At 40.4% G+C, this 20,600-nt stretch overlaps 1 protein-coding gene across 3 annotated transcripts in view; it reads right to left on the bottom strand.

Moving 5' to 3' along the window:
* The window catches only part of LOC146498994 (carboxyl-terminal PDZ ligand of neuronal nitric oxide synthase protein-like), a 240,285-nt gene that overhangs the window by 57,495 nt on the left and 162,190 nt on the right, over nucleotides 1-20,600 (bottom strand). For 2 of the 3 annotated variants that reach the window (XM_085138059.1, XM_085138061.1), the window contains exon 8: nucleotides 15,259-15,423. In XM_085138059.1, coding sequence (XP_084994185.1) covers nucleotides 15,259-15,423 — 165 coding nt within the window. The remainder of the gene's footprint in view (nucleotides 1-15,258; nucleotides 15,424-20,600) is intronic. The other variant, XM_085138060.1, reaches the window with a different exon arrangement.

The following is a 20,600-nucleotide window of genomic DNA, read 5'->3' as shown; positions in this document are numbered from 1 at the left end:
AACAAAAACAAAAACGATGGATTATTATTTCCACTGAGAGCTTGGGTTTTATCACAGATGAGAGAAACGTGGATAAAATTCTTGTAATTAAAATATACTCTCATGAAATACAATATGAACTTTGAGCCTAAATACAAAGTGGATTTGTCTCCAGTTATGTGGGGAATGTAGCGCGTGTGTGGGCCATCTTCTAGTAACTACACCGATTGTGAGATGAGAGGCTCAGAGGATGTGAGCTTAGGAGATGGCAGCGATTGATCGATCGCACCATATTTTCAGTGTTTTCATTAATTAAAGTTGCACAGGGAAAGAAGAACAAAACAGCAAACCAACTAAATCCTCTGAGCGTTTTTCAGTCAGAAGCAAATGAAGTAATCAGCAAAAATCTTTGGGGATTGTAAAGTTGTTTTCAGTTTAAGATTTTGGTGACCACTTTCAGAGCTCTTCGTTGGTCACATTCCTCTTTATATTGCTGTTAACATTTACATCCATACGCCACTACTAGGCCAGCTGACTGATGTTTGTTGGTGGCACCTGGGTCCAGATCAAAGACAAAAGGAAACGGTGCTTTTGAGTTTCCGGCTCCCAGGATGTGGACTTTGCTTCCGTTGGACTGGAGATGTGTGGAGACTGCTGGCACTTTTCAAAAGAAGCTTAAAACCCACCTGTGCAGGCTTTCTTTTATTTACTTTGATCCATTTATACTCTTGTAACTGGTGTATGTCATTTTATACTGGAAAACACAAAATAAATAAACCTTACTTGCGTCCTTCCTGTGGAATCAGTTAGTAATTTGAAACATGTCGGCTTTAGATGTGGGAAACTGTGATGGGCAGTGTTTTTAGTTTTTTTTTTTTTACTAGTTTCAGACCAATTTTATTACTTTTAATAAAATTAAGCATGATGAAATATTCCAGCTTTGACTCTACTTTCTGATACTTGATCGCCTTCTATTAAATTATCTAAAAATTTTAAAGAAAAAAAAAAAAACACCCAGACAGAACATTAGTGATAGATGCAACCTCTTTGTGCTGTAATTACAGCGGCTTTATCTTTTATTACAAGACGAATGTTGCTCGTTTGGCAGCTCTGATCCTCATGTAACCTTAATGCAACAGCCTGCTGTGGCCCGCGAGATTAAAGCACACACTCGATTTCAATTTAAGACTGAACGGCTCAACTTCTTTTACACTTTGAATCGGGGATATAAAAGGAGAGGAAGGGGAGAAAGAAACTGTTCAGTCGGTGCACAGATGTCCACACACACACACTCACACACTCTCATAGCTTTTATAGCAGCAATGACTCTCCGTTCTGACTTCAAAGTACTCTCCAAATCAAATGTTAGTCCCACCTCCCACCCTGTTCTGCCATCTCCTATCCTGAGCACGTATTTGCTTTCAACAGTTTCAAAGGAGAAATTCTCTAGGTTTCAAATCACAAGAAAGGTTCAGCAGAGGCCCAGTGTGTTAAAGGAGACCACTTATTAATGATTTTCTGACAGCAGAGGCGACGTGGCTCTCAATAATTTGATTAAGCTTAACTCTGGAGTTTGAACATGGTCCAGCGGTGCTTCAAACATCGGCTGTTTAACAGGCAAAAAGGAGCCGAACAAAAAAAAGGGTGAAACATCCTTTTACCCAAAAATTCTGCACGGATGTGGAAAACGTTTTAATGTTAAACAGCGACAGTTACGTGGTTTCTTGCCTTTTTAATAGCTTCTTGTCAGCGTACATGTAAGAAGCTTAATCAATACCAAAGTGATTACAAGCCGTTTCCCTTACAATCCTAGGAAACCAGCTGGGGTGAAGGGCTCACGGTGTATTTTCAGAGCAGTGTGAATGACAGGGCCTCATGTGGAGGTGCAAGTTACTGAAACTCCTAATCACTCCCTTAGCTTCTAATTTGAGCTTGATGCGGTAGCGCAGCACTTGTTACCGTGGTAGCACGAAGGCTCTTGGCTGTTGACGTCAATGCCTCCACGTGTCAAAGAAAGGAAGGAAAAAACTCTACAAAACAAACTGTAATTAGAGTTACCAAGGCCACTCTAGCACCTATGAAACGCAGCTATGCACTACAAAGGAATCCTCTATTCACTATTGCATTTGCAGTGCTCGTGTTGCAGATTTTAATGAGAACACAACAAGCTCATGTACTGAGGTCCTTTATAATATTTTGTCTAACTTTAATTCTTGCTTGTCATGACAGCTAAACATTTTTAGCTAACTTTTTGCAGATGCTCCAACATCTGACCAAGTGATAGCTTTTTGGTCATCGATGGCAGTCATACTTTGTTAATGGTTACTGTTGCTGCTAATCAAACTAACACATAAGTTAACCATCACTTATGGTCATGAGCTTTGGGTAGTGACTGAAAGAATGAGGCTGCAGAAAGAGGTTTCTTTGAAGAGTAGCTGGGCTCTCACTTAGAGACGGGGTGAAAAGCTCAGTCATTCAAGAGGGACGACAGCAAAAGGAGCCAACTGAGGTGGTTCAGGCACCTGATAATGATGTGTCCTGGAGGCCTACTAGGAGAGGTATTATGGACATGTCCTACAATGCTTCCCACTGTTTTAGTCCCTTTAACTATAAGTTAAAGGGACTAAAGCAGTGTTTTTAATTTAATGTAATTGTATAGTTATTTCTGTTGTAAAGTTGAGTGTTTTGACATGCGAGGCCATGAGGAGTGACTCCCTGTCTAATCCTGGTTTAAGCGCCCATTCGAGGAGCTGCAGGTTCTGCTTTTTTTAAATTTTACACAGAGATATGTTCATTTTATGGAAAATTGGCTTGTCTTATTATGGCTCTGTTTCTACATTTTGTGTGTCGTTTTCTGTTTTCTCATTTACTCCTCCTTGCTACTTTTCTGCATTAGACTGACTCATCACTCCTTTGTCATTCTAATGAGGAGGCAGTGAGGCGGAGAGATCCATCCCTCCTCCTCTCCCACATTCACTGGCCAGACAGTGTCAAGGAAGACGGTCATCTACTTCCATTATCCCCGTACTCCTCAACAAACAGAGGTGATTACAGATTGTGTTCGGCCTCTGAAGAGCTCATTTGTAAAGATAGACACCCTGATGATGACTGCGGTGGTTTAATTTACAGCAGATGGGACCCATCTTGAGCTATGGAAGAGAGGAGCTTGACTCTGACTTGTGCTGCCCTGCTGACAACTCTAATAGCACATCAGCCACGGAGGTATAAACCTCCGTGGTTTATACTGAGGCCTTGGCCACAAGAGTCACATTTGTTCTGAAGCTGTCCATTGTTAAATGTCTCACCGAGCTGCAGTGGCTGCTAAAAGGACAGTGAATAATTCAATATACAAGCTGTAGTGAACAAATAAGATAATTCAAATAATCTAGGAACAAAAACAATTTCTTTTAAAAGTCAAAGCTAAGCTTTATCATCTGGATATCTGATCAAAAAATGTCTGAAGTGGCCACACAAGGTTAAACTTAAACTTTATTCAGCAAACTCTCTGAAAACAAAACTGTTCCCAGAGATAAAATGTAAAAATAAAATTGAACATAGATAAGATGAACGATAACAAGCCCTAAGTTACTGCGGCTTGACCTCGAAGATTATTGCCTTTTGTTCAGCGGTGCGCCTTTCTGTCTGGCCACCTGTAGTTAGTTTGATTTGCTTTCCATTGTTATACTTAAAGTGAACTGTCACTTAAGCAGCACAGGTAGTATTTATGAATAATGGAACACATTTTCCAGTTCGCAGATGTGTAATTACAGTCAGTGTTGTCACTCTAAGTGTGTATATCTTTTACCCTATGTGTTGGCCTTCTTTCACAGATTTTCTTTGGCCATTTTTGACTGAATTGGTGGGCAATATTCTAGTGAACACTGTTAGGGTCATTACAGTATTTTTTAAAATAATGTGTTTATGGCGCAGTAACATTAACCCCTAAAAACCGGTTGTTGAACAGTGACTTCATTTAGCACTGTGCCTTTTGGCAACAGACTAGTTGTGGTCTACCCTGGTCTACTGGTCTACCCTAAATTGAGTGTGCAACATGCTCAGGATGTCATTTTTTATTGCAAGGTGATTGCACAGATTGCCTGGTGGAAGGCAACCTGTCTCCAAACACTCAAAGCCTGACTCCGACTCACGATCTGGTCGATCTGTGCGGAGTGCAAATCATTTTCCGATGTATCTCTTTGCTATAGGGGACTCAACTCAACTGGTTGCCAATTCTTTGTATTCTGGTTATATTCTTATACAAAGAGCAAGGTTGCCTAGCAACAATGTTCCCTCTAAGCTGCGCGCGTGCGGAATTGCGCACTGCTGGCACGGTCTCCGCGCACAGAAAGTCTATGTTGCGCACAAAAAACAATCTAACCTGAAATGAAATTAAAACTTTAACAATTCTGTTTTGCAGTGTTAGTCAGTAAGTGACTGGCTGCTCCCGTAGTCCAGCCAATGATGCGATTCACATTCGTATATACGCAGCTAATCAACGTGGTTGACAGGCTATGACAGCGTCCTTATGTGCCGGCAACAGTGTTTTAGCTAGCAAAGCGGCGTGGCTAATGTGGGGTGAAGCCATGTTAATGACAACGTGTACAACCATTGGAGATGTGAGCAGGACAGACGGAACAATTGATGGAAAAAGTGTGGACTTTATACCAGTTTTTAAATTGTGTTGATAGGTCACGTAAAACCAGAGTTATGATAAAAAATATATTCAATGTTTGGTTTTCTTCCTGAATACTATCGTTGTTTATATTTACTGCGGGAAGAAACGGTAAAAACGGCGTTTTATAAGGAAAACGCTTGAAAGCCTGTGAGCAAAAACAAACCTCCCCCAGCCTTTCCTATTGGTGGAAAAATGTACCATGTGGACCAATCAAAAAATAATATGGCAACATGGCATTAAGTTGTTTAGGAAGGGGGGGGGAGTTGTGGCGGTGTTTTCAGATGTGAGAGATTTGCAACGTTTAGCACAAATCTTGTGTAGTTAGTGTGTAGTGTAGTCAATAGTTTTGTTGTGTGTGTCAGAACAATGAGGCGACTGCTGAATGTTACAGGTGTTACAGGAGTGATACGTCTCCTGTCAGGCCTGCAGGTATCAGGCTGTTGTTCTCCTTTATCTCATAGTGGACACAAATTATTTTTTGGAGTCACACAAATAATTTGTGTAGCATCAAATTTGATGCAGAACAGCTGATTGTTCTGTAAATAGTTTGAAATGTTTATTTAAAAAACTGCATTGGCTGCATTTTTAGGTAAACAGCTGGAAAAAACTTTGTTACTTTTTTGAAGAAGTAACTATATAATTAATTGCCCAACATTGGTCATTATTTACTGTATTTTGCAGACAGAAAGTTACAGACTCTCTCCCAGACCACAGACTCATAATACAAGTCAGAGCTTTTTTTTAAAAAAAGAAAGAAAGAAAGTTGTGTTTTCAAAATTGGAGTTCAAGTTATTTTTACTTCCAATAGTGTTAACATACTACACAGGTCATGAACAAGATTTTTTTTTTTAATTTTCATTGTAAGTGGGATAAAGCAGTTAATTAAAAGTAGTCTAACATAAATATAAATGCTGTAATTTGATTATTTTAATAAACCATGTAACTTGGATGGATTTGATGCTTGCGTGACCACAGTGCACACGTTTGCTGTTGCTCACAGCGGTCCAAGGGACTGCTCAGTGAGTTTGTGTGTTCGCTCAGACACATGAAAAATTAGAGGGAACATTGCCTAGCAACTATGTTGTTTTCCAGTTAAATTGCTGTCCTGTTGAAATTCCATCACACTCTAGCCACTAACGTCTGGGTGTAGCTCAGGAGCTAGGTATTCTCTCAAACAGATTGCATGTAATTGGCAACTTGACCCCATTCAGTGGCAGACAGATGAGTGATGACTCTGTCTCTGCTGTTTTATCAACTTGTCTTTGCACCCCTGTCACTAACTGCGAATAGTCGTAAACCTGATCCCCATCTTTAAAGCAACCATTTCAAAGGCAACAAGATCGCAAGTTAATTCCACACAGTTGCAATAATTCTTCCTGTGCTGCAGTCTCCAGACACTGTTTTCCCCACTGTGGCCGCAGCATAAGCTACACACTTACTTCTCGAAGAAAGAGACATTTGTCAACCTACTTGCTGCATTACTTTCATGTTATTCTATAAAATGGTCTGAGATGCACAGATACACATAATTAGCAGTTAACAATATAAGCTTTAGGCTACTGTCACACATCCCAGCACAAATCCCTGCCTTAACAAGGACACACACGTAAGACCTTTGTTTTGCTGTTCAAGTGCTTCACAAACCTGACAGCAAAGCTGGTGAAAACCAGCCCCAAGAGCACTTCATGGAAAAATGGAGGCTTGAATCATCTCTCCTTCTGTTGCCTGTTGAAAACGACCAGCCCGGCTGGGGTCAACATATACTGAGCCCTGATATTACCAGCTTTTTGTTAGCATGGAAACTTTGGCGATGCGTTTTAGTGGCAACAGACTGTTATTTGGTGTGTTTGTACTTTACTGCCACGTTTTTGTCCTTTTGTAAAATTTAAAAATGACAGATAATGTTTATATCTCCACTCCTCAAAAGTTATAGGCTGCTTGTTCACTTTTCTCCTCTTTCCACATAGAACAGATAACAGAAATGTATTAGTCTGGAACGTATTACCCCAAACAGTGGCTGTGAATGCGGAAAATAATCTAGGCAGATTACGTTCTGTTCAGAGCCACTAAAGCCTGAAAGCTATAGTGCAGTAATTTAATGCTACCTGTCCTGCTTGGAAATAGGGGTTCACCCTGAATCTGAACTCAGTCCTGGACCCTACAGAAGAGCCAGGCCCATTAGAGAAGAGAAGGAAATCTTACTCTATTACCAGACAGTGTATGAATCATAGTAAAGAAGAAAAGGCATAAATGAAGTGGCAGAAAGTGCAATGCTTCCCAGTAATGGAAAGGAAATAATTTTTTTATGGATCGATCAGTTTTTTAGCATAATATATGGAACATTTATCAAAGTAGTTACAGTCTATTCAGTTTGTAGAAAATGCTAAATGGATGGAAAACTGGCTTAAAGGTTAGTGTTCTCAAATCTCACACAAACTGGTGCAATGTGACATATATGAACAAACAGGTTGGCATTTCCTTTGTAAATGCTCAGCAAAGGAAGGATGGGCACAATCAGCCAGGCAGAAATCCTGACAGAGTGACAATTCACTTGTGGACCACAAACGCGGTATTTTGGAAACAATGACGCTGCTGTTCCTTGAAGAGGCGTAAAAAGTTTTACTAAAAGCAGAACTCAGACAAAGAGCCAATTAAAAGGTGCACCACTTGTGCTTCACTGTGGTGGTCCCTTGGTAGTAAACCTGCTGCTACCCAATCCATTCTGCTCTCTTATCTCATCTTCGTGAAAGTGAAGGCGCTTCAAGCACCTAAAATGTCTCATTAAATCTCTAATTAGGGAGCAGCATCTCTCTGTCTTTTTATTACTTTTATTGTTCAAAACCGTCTCCCAGCAGAACGGCACCCAAGGACGGTTTTGATCTTCCCCATTCCCACTTTCACAACAACGTGAAACCTCAGTACCCATTTTCCATCCTTCCATCGTTTCCTCTTTACAATGCGGAGAGCATTTGTCTCTAACTAACGTTAACATGCAGGAATTCCACAGGGCTTTCCGTTTTACTTTATTCTAATCCCAAGTCACACATCAATGATTCATTAACATAGTGTTTACAGTTTTTCTGTTGCTTTAAAGTTTCATCGTTACTGGCCCAAAGAATAGCCTTCATCACCTGTTATCCATCCCAGTCGTATCACCAGTATGTGGGCTGCTCCAACTATTAGGTCATTATAACATCATTCAAACAACGTCAATTCGTCCTGCTAAACCAAAGAAATGAGCAGTGAATTTCCTCGGCTGCTACAAAAAGTTCATTAGGTGGTCGTGAGGCTGGCTGAGGCAGTCTCCAATTGACTCTCACACTGCTTTCACTTTCATCCACTGCTTAGATTCAGGCACCAGGAATACATGTGACAAGATCACAATTTGGAACACAAACCTGCTAATAACACAAATCACAAGTTACGCGAAGCTGGATTTACTAACTTACCACACTAGCGATTTTCACATGCACTACTTCACTCCACCTCTAGATGTCTCCCACATAGGCTGGGTTGCTTTTTATTATTCTCTGATAACTAGCGGTGTGCGATACTCCAATAAATGTTATCGAGTAAATACAGGGCCATTACTGCTGACATTAATTCTGATTAATACTAATACTTTTAACTTATAAGTGCTTATGTAGGAGAAAGCGGTGTGCCATGATTTATGAGATGAACCATCATTAACGACCATTAAATCGCTGTGATTACGTTTCACAATAATTAGCTAATACAACAAAACACACCTTTTAGCAAACAAAGTATCGATCCTATCGCGGTAGTATCGATGGGATTACCAATACCAGAGTTGGTATCGATATCTTAGATATTTGGATCGATCCACCCACCGCTACTGATTACATCGCTGACAGAGTCTAATGTAAAGCTGCTTCTAGACATCCACTGCAGCTCAGAATTGTTGTAGCATTACCTGAAAGGGGCGCATGTGAGAAGGCAAATCTCTCTTGCAGAGGAATGGGATAATTTAAGATTGGCCAGTGTTGTAGAGATGCAGAAATTACAGAAAAACTGCTTGAATGATACAATTTCCCTTTCAGACTGAGACGCAGAGACTCTCCCAGTGGTGGTGTAAGAGGATTAGATGTGTTGGTTGTGTGCTGTGACTTCACAGGGTTGGTTGCCGAGGATGTGCTCTTCACACCAGATTATCGGTATGGCATTGCCCACCCACGCTAGGGCTCTTTGATGTGCAAGTGTCTGAAACCCTTCCAGCACTGGTTCGCCTCTGTTTTTATCTCATTGCAGGAGAGCACTAAAGGGAACATTATCATTTCTACTGGTGCAATGATAAAGAAATCATTAGAAATGCACTCATACTTGTAATGTGGGTAAGACGGCAAGAGCGGGCTTGGCAGAGTGAGGGAGAACCAGAAAAGCAGCAGTGTGGGAAAGAGAGGCAGCAGAACTGAACGTGCTAAACACATGGAGGCAGAATGGAAGGAAAGGAAATGTGCAAAGGAAAGAGCAATGGAAGAAGATGAAAAACTGAAAGCAGTGTGTGGCAGGAAAGACATGAAAGAGGACAAAGAAAGCAAGAAATGACTGAAAAAGCTCTGAAAACAAGCTAAAAAGACCAAAAGCCAGATGTCAGATTCCATTAAGCAGCGGCTGAGCAGCAGCTGCAGATACGAGTTGTCCTGAAACAGATAGCTACCGTATCTCCCTCGATTTCAAGACTTCATTAAACATCTCCACTTCCACTCATCTCTAAGTGAGCTGTGATTAGTGTTGGCTAGCTCACTAATTTACATCCATTTACTGTGACCTCTGCGGCACAGTTCAACTGTGAGAATATTTTTCCAGTTCCCTGGTTGAACCTCAAAGTCACCGTTATTTTCAGCAGCACACGGGGTCACACTGAAAGTAATCTCTTCTTCACCCCTTATGGTAATTTCTTCCATAATAACCTGGGACAAAAAAATAATAATTAAAACGCTGCTGCTTCAATCCATCACTCTGCAATACAGCTGGGAGCCTATCCAGCTAAGCTATGCAAACAGTGGGACAAATAGAAAGAAAATTATGGACACAATTATTTTTCGTGTAGATAAACATGCTGATTTTGATCACATCTTCAGATTTGTCTCTGTTCCAAACCTCTATTAATTTCAGCTTCCAAAGCTGGAAACAGAGGATATTACTTTAAAGACGCTGACACAAATTTGCTTCAAAACATGACTGAATCATTTCTCAAAACAGATGCAGATTCATTTTCTCTTTTAATCAGTGCATTGATTAATAGAGTCTAAGGATATTAAATCACTATCTTATTTCCTCAAGTATAAATAGGAAGCTAATGGTTGGGAGGGAGTGCGGGAGGACTCTCCGTCAAGAAGTTTTGACAGACAAGACACCTAATTTCACATTCCGGCGAAGTTGGCAGCACAGATTTTTCACATTTTCTTAATTAAACTGTGGCAGAAATATTAAAACCATAAGAACACGATTACCTTTCAAACTTCTCAGCACTTGTTCTGCTGTTGGGTCTCCAAACAGCATGTGCCGAAATCAGCCCAAAGGACTGTGACAATAACATTAAAACAAAACAAGCTTAGTGCAGTTGATTCTTTTCAAACTAAATGATTAAACAGGGTTTATATGGTATTTGTGTCACCCACATAGCACACACTGGGTCTATCGGGGCAATTTGGGGCTCAGCACTTTGCACAGCAACACTTCAGAATGAAGAACGGAGAAGCCTGGGATCAAACCAATGACCTTCTCTTTGAAATGTACTTTTGTCTTACAGCTATATGGCACGCTATAGCCATAAGATATATGGTGACGTTTAACCAAAATACACTCTATTCTGTTACTTGTGTCTGTTACTCTCTGTCATAGACATTACTCTGGTGTAGTCTTTCTACAAAGTTCTGATATATGCCTGATGTTGATGCTTAAAGTTGCTTAAAAAGATGCTTGTGGGACTTTGAGTGGAAGAAAATTAATTTGTTTACAGTTTTTCAGCAATAAAAACATAACGTGGTTAGCTCCTGTACTTTCAAAATAAAAGCTCAGAAAATGCTGCAAAAATGATGCAAATTATTCATTAATTCCTACTAATTTCATTTACTAAAGTGGAAAAATTCAACCTAACATCCTGCACTTAGAGGCCCTTTTTTGTAACATGGACAATTGCTGCAGTCTAAAGGTGAAAATTCACATGACCTCATTAAATACACGAATAGTACCTACAAAAAAACCCAATTGATTCTGAAGGGGTCAGCTGACCGATTCTTCATGAAATGATTCCATTGCCAAGTACAATGGCACGCGTCTTTGTCTGACTGATAAAACAAGTTCCCAAAAGTTGATTTGCCTTTGCTGCATAACAAAGAGCACATTGTCTCGAGGGCAAATGTCTCAAAGACGGTGAACACATAACGCCGATGTCTGTCTATCCCATTTTATCCGTTAAAAAAAGCTGTTTATCGTACATACAGCAATTGAGCCTGTTTCAGTATTTTTTCCTCACATTTCAAGTCCTTAGATCATTTTTATAATTTATGCGTATATACACTGGAGTCTTGGCAAAACTCAAATTCCTTATGTTTTTTTCTGGCTTTGTTTATCAAAGTTGTGGGTGGCTGATTTGTTATTGTATAACAGCACTATGCGCTCGTGTCTGACAGCTCTAAAAATCAGAAGGGACTCCCTGTTTGAGACATTAGAACCATCAACAAGAACTACAGCTGTCTTAAACATGACTAAGTAGGTTACTTTGTCATCCAGCAACATTTACTTTCAACACACCCCCTGAAAAAACCCCTAACACTGTCATTTTCATTTATTGGTGTGAAACTGAAGCAAAGACGCCAGGGACGACTATTAGTTTTGAAAAGTAAACTAACTGTAGAACTCTAAATTACACAAAAAACACACAGCTAAAGACGTGCAAGCACATCTTTACACATTAGACTGGCGTGTCAGCCAGATGATCTCCTTGTTCCTCTCTTCCTCTGTGTCTTCATCCATAATTGGGACTATCTGAGCAGAACCATGTAGCCTTTTCTTTTCTACTGTTTGACCTTTATTACTAGAGTTAGCTGCCTTTCCTTATTAATAGTGCTTAGAAGCAGCTTCAGAAAAGTTTATGCTTATACATCAGAGAGACCGATTTGACTGGACCAGTGGGAGAGAACGCACAAGGGCTTAATAGTTTTTCTTGGCCACAAACAGCACAAATCACTTCTGTTGGCAAACTATCAGTCATTATGAATGCTCAGGAGATTCACATAAGCACACTGATGGAAGAGATTGTGTGTGTGTGTTGTGTACATGTTGAAATTCTGAAATTGAAATAAGTAGAAAAATGATTGTCTGTATAGTTACGTTTTAAAGTGAGGAAACATCTGTCAAAAAGTAAAAATCCATTTAATTCTGGCTTTAAAAAAAGTCATTTGTCTCCCGTCTTGGTGAATAAAATTCTTGAATTTTAATCAGTCTGTTAGGACTAATTAGCCGATATGTGCGTCTGTGCATTGCATCCATACAGTTGATGGTTGTAGCTTGCTAATTAACCTCGTAAGCATTAGCTAATAACTTAGCGCTCTACCCTTTTACTCAAATATGGTCACGTGTAACTTTAACTCCAACATTAACGGCTAAAACCACTCCCTTTGAGACAGAGTTTAAAGCTAGTGATGGGTGACAAAAAGTGGTCACCTCCAAGTAGGTCAGTAGTAGCTTCATAGGCATGAAGTAAACTTCTTAACTATGTTGGCTACATTGGGGCTTTTTCAAGCACTTGAAAATTCCCTGGCAACAAATGTGCCTGATGTGACTAATACTAAAAATCGTCCATGAAAGACGTACCTGTGTTGTAGACTGTATTTGTAGGTTACATCAGTGCTATTATGTGCAGCCACTATCCAAACTAGCGAGCTTGAGCTGATAAATTAGGAGCGCGTTCTCCTAAATACGGTAACCTCTGGCTACAAAAGACAAAACACAAGAGCTATAATCCAAGTTTGAAGGCAACAAAACGGGAGTTCACAAGACAGTTGGCATTCATCTTTTATACACTAATAGCAACACATAAAGTTAGAGCTACTGTTCTCACTAAAGTCTCGCTGATATATCAGGAAATATGAGCAATCTGCTGATCTGCATTCATAATGGCTGACAAATGAAAATTTAAAAAGTAAACAAGAGACGGGAGAAATGGCCTTCAACCATGTTAAGAGTGTTAAAGTAGCACCGTTTGTCCAACAGAGGGCACTCTGAAATTTCCCCGTTGGTAACACAGATGTTTGGAATGGCAAAAAACAAAAACCAGCTAATCTGAGCAGCCAGTTAATCCAGTACGGTAATAAAGTCAGATCATTTTAAACGGCGCCGTCATGTTATTTTAGCAAGAACTCGCAAACGAATACACATAACAAATGTTAGGGGGTCTGTTTACAGAGCTTCTGATACGGACTTGTATGGAAAGACTTGTCATTGTCCGAGCATTAGATAAATGTGGATAGCACCACATTTTGGAAGATGACGCACCCCTCCCTGAGTGTGGGCTGAAAACAAACGGCCATCCGTCCTTGTAGATACTTCACTGGCAGATACGGATGTGGATGTATATGAATGGTTGCTTTGTAATTTATACCTACATTATGTCCAATATATGTAATATGTTTCTATGTCGAGCCTGATTTAGAGCACGAGCCAAAACAAGTAAAGAAGTAATGGAGATATTTTTTTATTCTTCAGTGTTGCTTAAGTTTTGACCTCATAAAGTTGAGAAGTTAGACCTTATAAATGATTCAATATTAGATTATTTTTCTGTCAATTATTTGATCGATAGCTGAGGTAGTTATTTAAGCATTGCAGAGATGGATGGTAGAAACAGCAGAGTGCAGCCAGAAGCCTTTAAGGAAATAAACTGAGGAGAAACTAATTTAGATGCTGTGTGGAAGCAAACTGCTACAGCATCTCAGACAAGTTACGATCACTTGGGAAACCTTGGTAAATGGCAAAAGAACCAAGGTCAGACACAAATGCCTGGAACGCACTCGTTTGAAACATTTCATGAGGTGAAAATCGTTACTTCATGTTCCAAAGCAGTTTTGATACATTTAAAAGAAATACACACACTAGTTCCTCTGCCCGTGGGCAGCTACCTTTGGCCTTATTAGTGTGTAATTGATCGCACCTATGTATGGGCATGCTCAGTCTGAATGTGTGATTTATCAGTTGTGGCAGCAGTTTGTTTGTTTATCTCCATCTTAAGATGAGAACAGTAAAGTTCGGCGTGGCCGGGCAGTTTAATCAGGACCTCCGCCTCCCTCTCTAGAAGCTTTGAGAAGTCAGAATTTAACTCTCTGGGATGCTTCTGGGTCAGCAGTGTGAGTGCAAGAATCCTCAAGGCAAAGCGTGCTGAGCTATGAAATGGCACTTTCTAATCTTAATCTTAAGGCCTTCTGTGTATGTGTGTTGATCCAGCTCGCAAGCCCAAAGCCATTTCTGTCACTGTTCTCTTCCCCCACTACAGCCACTCAAACTGGATGACTGATGTCTCATGCTGGATGTGCTTTGCACTTTTTTCCTCTCCAAGACCACAGGCATGTGTTGATCTCCTTAATTTGTCAGTGACCTGTGAGTCATTCCACTGATTATCTTTTCCACCCAAGGGAATTTGGAAATTACTGTTAATACAAAATGAAAAGAGGCCTATTATTCTTTTGCCTCATTTTCAGTCACTATTATAGTGATGGATGCTCATATCAAACATGGCCAAAGTTTCAGATCACGTGTATGTATAAGTAATCCCTGTGAGCCAAAAGCTCAGGGTTCAGATTGCCCTAAATATTCTCTTTCAGGCACTCAGCACCCGCTGTCAGAACAATGTTGGTTTAAAGGTGGGTGGAGCGAGTGTAAACAGCTTGTTTCAGACAGTAGGACTAAGGGACTTCACCAAGTCCTAGTCTAATGCAAGGAAGGATTATTCTGAGCTGTCAATCCTGAATAGCTACTTTAGCAAAGTCAGATGGAAAGCAGAATAACCCAGTTAGAGATGTATTTTTGCAGCAAGCTTCAAGGTACTCTAGCATCCTTGTACACAGCAGAAACAGTAACTGATATAGCATGGGCGGACAGACCGAGGATGTGGTTGTTGCAACCTACAGGTGGAAGAAGTGTGCTCTTAAACTGAGGTCTGTGGGTTAGTGCTGTGTATTGATTTAAAATCAATCACCAGTGTACCAATACACTGTTCATAATTCATTAGCTTACACCAGACTGTTGCTCTATTTCTATTGTTATTTTGCATCTATATTTTAAAAGTGAATAAATATATGAGCGATCACACTGACCATAGCTACAGTGTTTTCTCTGTGCTCATCTTCTCTTACATTCTGCAAGCTTACCCATAACACTATAGCTGAAAAGAGGCCACATGAAGTTTGGAGGTTCGTAACAATTTACTCTGCAGAAACTTAGCAATTTCACTATGGTGAGGATTGTAGTGAGCAGTGTGAAAGTACTGGAGTGATGTGAAATGTAATTTAAATGTATAAAAAAAGCATATTTTTATTCCTGTGCAAGCAGATTTCATGGGAGACATAATGTCACTGGATGACACTCACCTGTGCCACAGCCACTTGTGTCTGCTGCTGTTGCTGCTGGAGCTGTTGCTGGAGCAGTTGGATTTGGTGGTGCACAGACAACGGGGTGCTGGGTGGCAGTATGCCTGATGCTGGGAGCAGCATCTTGGGGCTGGACACCAGCAGGGAAGCCTCCTCTGAAGGCTGCTACCAGAGGGAAAAGGAGGAAATGAGGTCAGCATGATGAGGCTTCAAACGTGTTATTATGAGCACATTTACGGGGGTGGAAGAGCCTTCAAATGAATCACTGTGGACCAAAAATACAAAAATAAATGATACATAAGTCCATGCATCCATCTATCCATCCATTTCAGCCCCTCCGGGATGGCATTTTTTCAAAAACAAAGTATGTTTGTTCTAATATAACAAGAAATTGGTTGTAAAAGTTGAAAATAGTTCAAGTCAACAAATAATTTGTCATAATAATAATAATAATAAGTCCCGAAACATATTTCCAGCAACCGTCAGTGTACTAATGACTGTGTGGCATTGTGCTACCTAATGCAAGTGTATCATATATTATCCAAAGTGTCAAAAAAGGGGAGATGTCATACATCTTCGCCTTGCTCATGCGGGCACTATTTAACAAAGCTGCTAGTTGACAGTCTGTTCCAGTAGTCAGTCTGTGGTGTTTTGTGAAGGGAGCAGTAAGTAAGTACATTATTTATTTACACCGCCTTTCAAAATACAAAACACAACAATAGCAAAAAGACATAGAATGCTTTTGAAATATCAGTCTAAAAAGACAGTTTTAAATCTGTTATTTACAGCAGTTTTGTGCATGGCGCTGCCTCCACGTCTTATTACTACGGTTAGCTGTAATCAACTGATTTTACTTTGTGCATCACAAAGTAAAATCAGGAGGATTTTAAGGAGGAAACTGTTGGAGTGATCTACAGCTTTTGAGGATTGGACATTAAATTGTTATTGCACTAAAGAACAAGAGCGTTGTAGTGACATGCAAACTACGTCTAGAACAGAAACAATTGCTAACACAACTTTAGCTCTCTTTGGCACTTGCACAACCAGCATGCTAACACAAAGCTAGCCAAGAGCCCAGAATGCTGTTTAGATGAGTGAATGCTGACCCCAGCCCAGCCGCCAGAGCCTGAACTTCAGCAGGTAACAGAGGCAGTGATGAGCAGTCAGACTTGCAGAAGACTTGTAGTCAAGACCGCCTAAACTAAGACCAAGACAATACCAAGACCAGAGGGTATCGAGACCAAGACAAGACCAAGACAAGAAAGTTGAGACAAGACCAAGACCGAGACAAAAAAGTCTTCAAACTGCAGCCAGATGCTGCTTCGTTTACAGGTGTCAGGCATATTTATGTGTTTTTGCAATGCACTCGCACAGCCCTCCTCACCACTGTCTACTGTCTCACTCACTTACTGAGAGGACAGACGCACGCTCCACTTGACTGTCGCGTCTCTCACCCTCTCTGTTTTTCCATATAATGATATTATCCTATATCCTCGCATGTGATTGGCCACAATATGGAGGGATTGGAGCAAAGCTGAGCCACTGTGTGAGAGCTGAGCAGCGAAAAGAAATTAAGTGAGGAGCCGGCTCTCGCTCAATGGGAGTCGACTCTTCTGATTCACTACAAAACACTCTCTAAGCACGGCTCTCTTATCGAACGTTTCGTTGTGTGTCGTGGATACTGTTGACTCCAAATCTCCCGACCACTATGTCGATCTGAGACAGCAGCACCGAGACAGTGAGACCAAGACAAGACCGAGGGATCCGAGACCAAGACAAAACCAAGACCACGTAAAAGTGGTCTTGAGACCAAGACCGGTCTTGAGACATCCAACTCTAACTTGCAGCACTATAACTTCCATTTTCACCTATCCATGTTTCTACAGTAGTGAGTAACGTCCCCAACATTGCTAATAAGTAGTACAGGACATATAAAATGACACAGATATTTAAGAAATACATAATTTGATAAAATATCAAATATCAAGTATCTGTTAAAATTGCACACTCATGCTCGTTTTAACCATGTACTACTTCAAACACTTTTTGGAACTTGCTCATGAGAAGCTGATGATGCAAATAAAATGTAAAAAAAAAGAGAAAGAAAAGAAAAGGCTTTGCTAATGAATAAATAAATACAATCAGGACAAGCAATAGTGTCAATAAAATGCCTTGGAGAACAAGCCGTCATCAAAACAACAATCTGAATTTAAAATGTAGAGTTGCTGATTAGTTGCACCAGTGTGGAATGAGTGGTGCTGCCCTGGAATGCAGATCAGTAGCACTGAAATGCTCCACTCCAACAATACTGAGCTTTGGGAATCAGTTCTCCTTCATCTAACGCCATGAAGCATCGTATAATAGTTTCAAGGCTTTAGTTACCGGTCACACTTCGTGGCCTTTCAGTCATTCAACTTGTCAAAATATATATATTTCTGTAATAGAATGTCCAAATAAAATATCTCATAATCCATGCTAATGATGACATCCAAGCAGACACAACATGGAAATACATTTAAAACACGTGCTGTTCCGAAAAATACACAGACGTATTTTCCTTCAGCAGATAGGAAGATAAATGCAGGTATTAAATCCCCTCTTGAAGTGGTCCTTAAAAACAGAGTATTACACGTTGGTATAGAGGAATATAAAAAAAAAAAGCACTCTCAGACCAACACGGAGACCTTGAGATTACAGCGTACATGTTTTCCTCCAAAGGCATTTACCAAACAGACTGATACAGGCTGAAGGCCATGTAGTGCCCCAAAGGTAAAACATTAAGTGTGCTTTGCTGTGATGGACCAGTCATGGCTGTAGTAAGAAGGGTCTAACAGCGAGCTCACATAAATTCGGAAACCTCGGGGCTTAACAAATGAAGCCAAGTGCCAAAAACTGCAGTTCCTTAAGGGTCACTGGAGGCTGGCTTCAAAAGCGAGTCAAATTGATTATTTTAAAACACCTAAATGCTTTCGCGACTTTAAGTTAGGAGCGTGGCTGCATTGACTGATCTGTGTAACAGCACACGCTGTGTAGATGGCCTCTTTTAATTGAAGTTACTGAACTCCACCTGTCTTGAAAGTTACTGTTTCACTGAGTTTGTGTAGTTGGAGGAATTTTAAATGGGTGGATATATATTATGGCTTGATAGCCTGCAATCTAGTTTTAGTGACCGGAAAGTTTGTATTTATCAATAAGCCTCTCATCACTGTGTCATCTGTGGCTACAACTTAGTGACCAAACTTTCATGCCGATAAAGCAGCCCTCCAAGCTGTTACACCTGGCTCCAAGAATGAGCTGGTGGTGGCCATCAACCCAAAGGGGATGCTTTAAAATGTAAAACCACTGGGTGGTATCACTTCCACTACAACCTCTCTTACCTCCTAATGTGGACATTGTCGCCCTTAAAAATGGACTAGTTTGCACAACTAGTATATCATAGCAGCAACACCACAGACCACCTTGTGCATACACCTGTGATGCTACCAGTTTCTGACAAAACTGCGATATTTAATGGCAACGATGTGTAACAGTGTTGGACAGCCAGCCAGATATATGTGGATATCAAAAGCTTTTGAATAGAGCTGCTGTGTATTCGAGGGCAAAGTGTTTCATAATGAATCGAATGCTATTGGACGGTTGGGGCAACTGGCGATCAGAAACCTGATAAAATTGAACATTAACCTGCCTTAAGGAATCTACGCCAAAATACTTCACCGTCTGTCTCTCATGCCTTCTGGTGACACCAAGAGCAGATGCACTCTGCATGAGAGGAAAATGTGACTGATGGCCTGCTTGACACGGACCTTTTAACGAGAGGAAATTATCCAGGTTGACAGGTTGTTTGGCGCCATCATGATTTGAATAATAAGACAGAAGTCTCCAGAATGAGTGAGAGTGTGTGTGTGTATAAATGTGAGATAAGAGAGAAATTGTTGGGGATGACTTCTCAGTAACAAGCAGGATTCCGATAAACGTGTTTTCTCTAAAGTGCCTCTTTTTAACACACACTTCCTTCACCTTTATTCCATTGGAGTTACTCCGAGATACGTAAAACAACTGCTCAGCTGCTAAGTAAAGGACGGTCAGCAGGATTATTGCGGTAGCTTTGAAGCTGGGTTGTCAGCCAGAGAAGGTTTAGCAAGTGGAAGCGTGAATAAGATAATTCAGCACTTAAAGCAACACAGAGGAAAGAGGATGGCATGTTTGGCTTACTGTGGACACAGGAACTATTCCCAATTATAGAGAAACAGAAGGAGAAGACAGACATAAATAGACTGTCAGCTGGCGCAGAAGAAGACATAACACAGATGGAAAGAAATCCCATTCCAAAAGTACACTGATTTAGTCATCTGCAACATTTTCCCATCTGATAAACTGTTTACTACCAGTGATGTTTCCCATCACTTATAACAATGATTGTCTATGCCATAACTGCATATTATAAAAGCCATTATACTGCTTTTGCAAAATCCATTGTCAACATCCAAAGAATGTGTCACGGAGGACTGGAGCCGTTCTAGCACCTAATAAGCAGTTTTGAGGAAGCACATAGGAAATTTCAGCCTCTTTGGGATGTGGGTAGTTCAAGAGTTGTCATTTTCCCCCTCATATAACATCAATGGTGAACAAAAGAGCTAAGGCAGGCCAAATATATGGTACCATACTAGACGCAAACAGTAGCTTACTATGCATCAAACAAAGGATTCCAGGCAAAGGAAAGTAATTCCTATGCAGACCAAACACATGACGTTTGTCAGGTGCACTAACCATAAATTATAGGATGTAGGTACAGACTGTATATAAAAAATAGACGGTTTGTGCCTTTAGGCCTAAGGTCACAGTTACAACTCTGGCTGCATAGAAGCATAGAATCCGTTTATGGCGCTTATTTGAGTCAGAGGAGGATAACGCACACAATGATTTGTCTTGTGACTGTTGAGTTGACTTGATGTATGCTTACTGTATTCTAATATAATACGTTTTAAAATATATATTTTTGAAAGCAGCAGAAAAAATCTGTGCAACAAATACACAGCATATCGACAAAAGCAGTGGGCCACCTACACATTACACCTACAGGAGCTGCGCAGCCTTGGAAACCCAAGCCATGAAGCTCCCAGCACACAGCTCTTTTGCTGATGTTAACTTCAGAGGAGGTCTGAATCTCTGCATTCCCGTATACTGTAAATCATAGGAATAGTAGTAAAAAAGAAAAACCCAATGCATTTTACAGATGAATTGCTTGACAGCTGCACTGATAAAAGTGGTAATGATTGTGGATGTAGGAGTACGCTGCCATTATACTTTCAAGCTTCAAGTTCATCAAGTCTCTTTTGAAGATG

This window comes from Neolamprologus multifasciatus, chromosome 17 (assembly GCF_963576455.1).
Source record: "Neolamprologus multifasciatus chromosome 17, fNeoMul1.2, whole genome shotgun sequence".
NCBI lineage: Eukaryota > Metazoa > Chordata > Actinopteri > Cichliformes > Cichlidae > Neolamprologus > Neolamprologus multifasciatus.
Note: the sequence above shows the minus strand (reverse complement) of the source record. Positions and strands in the feature narration are given on the sequence as shown.